At 52.8% G+C, this 5,099-nt stretch overlaps 1 protein-coding gene across 1 annotated transcript; it reads right to left on the bottom strand.

Moving 5' to 3' along the window:
* Positions 1–1,324, bottom strand: FOXC1 (forkhead box C1; the record flags this gene model as incomplete). The annotated part of the gene is made up of 2 exons (XM_041475343.1): positions 1,148–1,324; positions 1–1,071 (listed from the first exon to the last, which is right to left on the bottom strand). A coding segment is annotated over exon 2 (615 nt), but the record flags the coding sequence as incomplete, so codon positions are not given.
* Positions 1,325–5,099: the final 3,775 nt, after the last annotated feature.

The following is a 5,099-nucleotide window of genomic DNA, read 5'->3' on the forward strand; positions in this document are numbered from 1 at the left end:
GGCGGCGGCGGCGGGAGGCGGCGGGCGCGGCGGGGCATGGTCCTTGAGGTGCAGGCGGTCCTTCTCCTCCTTGTCCTTGACGGCGTCCTTCTTTTTGAAGCGGCGGCGGCGGCGGAGGAAGCTGCCGTTCTCGAACATGTTGTAGGAGTCGGGGTCGAGGGTCCAGTAGCTGCCCTTGCCGGGCTTCTTGTCGTCGCGGGGCACCTTGACGAAGCACTCGTTGAGGGAGAGGTTGTGGCGGATGCTGTTCTGCCAGCCCTGCTTGTTGTCCCGGTAGAAAGGGAACCGTTCCATGATGAACTGGTAGATCCCGTTCAAGGTGATCTTCTTATCGGGAGCGTTCTGGATGGCCATGGTGATGAGGGCGATGTAGCTGTAGGGCGGCTTCACCATATCCTTGGGCTGCGGCGGTGGCGTGTAGGGCCCGTAGGCTCGGGCCATGCCGGCTGGGTACTGCTCGTGGGCCGGGTGGGAGTACATGCTCATCGGGGCCGGCATGGCCGTGTAGCCCCCGCCGGCCGCCGCCGCAGCGGCACGGTAGTAGCTCTGCTCTCCGCCGAGGTACGGCACCACTCCTAGGGAGTTGGGACTGGACACGGAGTAGCGAGCCTGCATGTCCTCCCGTCAGCTTTCCCCCACCCTCCCCGCCGGACCAAACAGCGCGTCCCTTCCCCCTCCACCCCTCCGCCGCTCCGCGGACCGAGCTGGACCGGGCGGCCGGGCAACCCCCACCCCCCCACCCCCCCGGCGGAGCGCGGAAAAAGGGAGGAAGAATAACGACGGCAGTGCCGAAAGCCTCCTCTTCTTCGCCCAGGAAAGCCCACCGGCGAGCTCCCGCGCTCCACGCGGAGGGGAAAAAAAAAATCAAAAAAGGGGGGGAAAAAGGAGGGGGACAAAAAAGGGGGAAAATGTTTTAAAAAAGAAAACGGCGGAGGAAAAAAAAAAAAAAAAAGTAATCGCAGCGGAGAAAGCAACTTCCAAACGCGGAAAGAGTATTAAGAAAATAAAACCTTTGCAAAGAGGCTCCCACGCTCCCAGTTCCTTGTTCCACGGGGATCTGCAACAAGTTGTCTGCAAAGGAGGGACAAAAGTAGAGGGATGTGTTTTGTTGGCTTTTTTAAGCGAGCAGAAGAAGAAAAAAATCCACCTTCCCGATCTCCCAGTGCAAAGTTTCCCTCTCTCTCTCCCTCTCGCTTTTTTCAGTCTCTTTTTCAGTCGCAGGCTGCTTTGGGAAGCATCGGAAAAACTCCTGAACTTTTGAGCATCCGTCACCACGGCGAGAACTTTTTTACGCACTTACAGTTTTCTCCTTTTTTTTTTCCCTCCCTCTCCTCTCTCGGTCTCCCTTTTTTTTTTTTTTTCCTCTCTTTTTTTTTTCTTTTCCTCCTTTTGCAGGCGGCTCAGCTCCGCCCCGCCGAGCTGGGCCGGCCAATGAGGGCCGGGAGACACCCCGGGCTCTGAATGAGGAGGGAAAAAAAAATAAAAAAGGAGAGATGAAAAAAAAAAAAAAAAAAAAAAAGGAAAAAAATCCCCACAGCAGCTCCGGGAGTTGTAGCGCTCGGGGACCGGCCACACACACTCGGCGGCACACGCGGGCGCCTTGAGCGCCGCGGAGCCCTGCGAGGCCGCTGCGCACCCTCGGGGATCCTCCAGCGCCCGCGCATTTTGCGCGGCCATCCCGCCCGAGCCCCACCGCCCTACACCTTTCCCGCTCCCCACACAGCCGCGTCCTTACACGCGCGGTCGCACACGCACGCCGGGCACACGCACCATGTGCATGTGCTCACCAATATATGTGCATATATATATTTGTGTGTGTATATATGTATGTGTGTACATGGAGCTTCCCCTGGAGCTCCTTCCACCCACGCGCGCACCCCGCGCTCTGCCACGCGTGTTTTCTCCACGAATGTTACTTTTCTTATTCTTTTTTTATTATTATTTTTCTTTGTTGTGGTTGTTGCTGTGTGTGTAAGCTCCTCGGACTATTTTCTCCACACGTTCCGGTCGGGCTCTCTCCTCCCATTCCCTCCAGGCTGCCGCTCGTGTCGGCGGGCCGGATCCATGCCGGTGTGCCGGCTGGCTCCCTGTCCGCCCCGCCAGAAGCTCACCCCAGCTGCCTTCCACCCCCCACGCCCGCGGGGACGGCGAGGAAAGTGCTTGTGTGTGTGTGCGTGTGTGTGTCTGTGTCTGTGTGTGTGCGTGTGTGTGTGTGTGCGTGTGCGTGTCTCTGTGTGTGTGTGTGTGTGTGTGCGGTGGGATGCCCCTGCACCACCTTGCCTGCAGCCAGCTGCCTGCCTGACCAAACGCTTCTGAAGAGATTGCATTCCTCCGGTTGACAAGGCTTTGACGAGTCCTCCAAAGCTCCTTTTTATTAATCAGCCACCAAAGGCTTTCCTCCCCCTGTCTGCAAATGAAGCGCCCGCTGCCTCTGCTATTTGTAAACACGGGCGCGTTTCTCTGAACGGGGTCTGTAGCTCGCCCCTTCAGGTAATCTTTACGTGATGTGGGATGTGATACGGAGAGGGGATCCTAGCTTTATCTCTTTACTCATTTGAGACGGAGAGGGCACAGTTCTGTTGCTAGCCTAATTCAGAGTGGATTCCGTGGTATGTCAGGTGTATCAGAAGGAAAAAAAAAAAGGGGGGGGGCGGGAAGAAGAACAAAATGAACGTTCCCTTAACCGCTTGGCCGCTTCTGCTATGAAGATTTGATTTGCTTTGTCTTTGTCTAGCTATCTGAAATAACTTTGGGCTCTAATCAGAATAAGACTTTAACGGGAACTCAGAGGGAACAGAGAGTGAGGCTTGGTTATTTGTTTTTTAAATTTTAATTTCAATTGTCCCTTGCATTTGAAAAAAGAAGATTTTCTTTTCGTACTGTAAACACGGGTGAAATTAGTATACATTTTTTCACAGTAGTCCATTTTACTAATACTTCAGATATTCGAAAATACAACCCAGTACTCTTCATTCACTTTGTAGCCGATACATCTGAAACTTCATTAGCCTTAATAACAGATCAGCTAAAAGGATAATGCTGAAATCATTTTGAGGAGTGGAATTTGTACGGGAAAGACGTGTGTGTGGTGCGTTTGTGAGATTAATTACCCATCCTGATCTTATGGCACTAAAAATACGTTAAAAGACCCTTTTGGCTTCACTGATTTGAAACCGCCTTTCCACACTTTTTACTGTGATCGATTGCTTTGGGGATCATGCCTTTGGAGCGTGCTAAAGGCGCATCGTTTGCTTGGTGGTATTTTAGCAGGTATGGCTTTTCCTCTCAAACACCGATCTGTTGGTTATTAAAAAAAAAAAAAAGCATTTGAAATGAGATTCAAGTCGTGTGAAGAAGGTAATTTATGTAGCTTAATATCTGCTGCTTTTAATATTCAAACGTAACGGGTCTCCTTTTGGTAGTAAATGTCAGTTCTTTAATGGTGAATACATTATCCCGTTTAGCCTGTTGTATTTCATCGTCTGGAATCTTTCACCTGCTCCTGCCTAATTACACTTTTTTCCCTTTCCTCCCACCACGGCAGAATTAATAAATGTGCAAGCACTGGACTAGATGTCAATTCCAACACTTTATATTTTCAAAACCTCTTTCTTGTTTTGCTGAGGAGGAAAAAAAAAATGGAAAAGGAGAAAGAAAAAGGGCATTTTAGCACGTTTCCATGCAGCCCGGGTCATCCGGTTTTCCCACGGTATTACCTGCAGTTAAAAACAATTTCCGTGGGCTCCCCGCTCGCTCCCTTGAGCATCCATAACGTGCCGCTCCGAGACCCGGAGCCTTCGGTGGCTTTTTCATTTCATCTGGACAATGTTGACGGTAGCGAAGCTGTTTCACAGGCAAAGCCTGGAGTAACACCGAGAAGTTTCAGTACAGAGAAGGAGGGGAAGGGGGGGCATTAATCCGAAGTATTTTGCATCTAATATATTTTGCAATAGCAACTCTGATGCTATAATTGCGAACTGACGCAACTAACGTGTGTTAAGTTACAGACCTCAACCCAGCAGGACTTTGGTTTCTGTGCTGGAGGCACAAAAGTCACCATTGTGAAGGTTCATAGTGGAATCTGGGGTTTGTGTGTGTGCGTGTTGGGGGAAAGAAACGGGTTTAGGGAAGCAAGAAGATCAATTTTCCCCCTGCTATCTTTGGATACCACCCAGAAAGAGTCCTTGGCGCTTGGTCTTCACCCACCCGGTCGTACGGCAAGGCTGCCTCTCCCAGGCGCCCTACCTCTGCCGCCTTAGCCAGCCTGGCCTCCGTGCGGGACAGCCGCCTTGGAGGTGCCCCGCCTGGCTCTCGCAGGAACGGAGCAGGGCGGCAGCAGCCGCGGCCTCCGTAGGCCCCCTCTCCCGCAGGCCCCCGGGCGGGGGACACGGCCGCTGCCGCCTCCTCCCGAAGCCGGGAGAGGGACGCCGGCGGCGGCGGGGCGGGAGCCCCGATGGGCAGACCCAGGCCAGGGGAGCCGCGTTTGTCTTGAAAGCCTCCGAGGATTCGTGTGTGTGGTCATTTGCAACCTTATTTAGGAAGATGTCAGAAAGAAAGATGACATCGGAGCGCTAGGCGGCGGGACTGGTATTTGACCTGGGCAAAGCCCAGGTGGACCCAAACAATTCGCTGTGCGTTGTCCTCCTCGCTCCTCTTAAAGACCTGGAGGTGAACTGCTTTCCAGCCCCGGGCTGTTTATGTTAAGTCGTAGTCAGAGCTTCGCTTCTCTCCCTTTCTTTTGGCTTCAACATCATAGCAGTGTCCCTGTAACTCCAAAAACCAGACACCCAGCCTGTCTCTTCGCATCTCAGGATGCAGCTTTCCATGTTCTTTAAACAGCAGGCGACACCACAGGAGAGAACCGCTGACATCCTTTCGAGGGGCAGGGAGGGAAGTTGATCGCATCAAATCTGTGCTTCACCAGTAGAAAAATCTTTTGTGCCGAAAGTCTCCTCTGTGTTTGCAGCCGCTGGACATGGGTGACAGCAATCCCTTCCTTCCTCCCTCCCTCCCTCCCTCTCGTCCTTGCACCAGCACCACTGCCATCTCAAGCCTGTGCAATTAAGCCGAGCTCTAAATGCAAGGTCTGTTTTGCGTGG

Source organism: Pyrgilauda ruficollis, unplaced genomic scaffold, assembly GCF_017590135.1.
Source record: "Pyrgilauda ruficollis isolate IOZ18807 unplaced genomic scaffold, ASM1759013v1 scaffold35, whole genome shotgun sequence".
Taxonomy (NCBI): domain Eukaryota; kingdom Metazoa; phylum Chordata; class Aves; order Passeriformes; family Passeridae; genus Pyrgilauda; species Pyrgilauda ruficollis.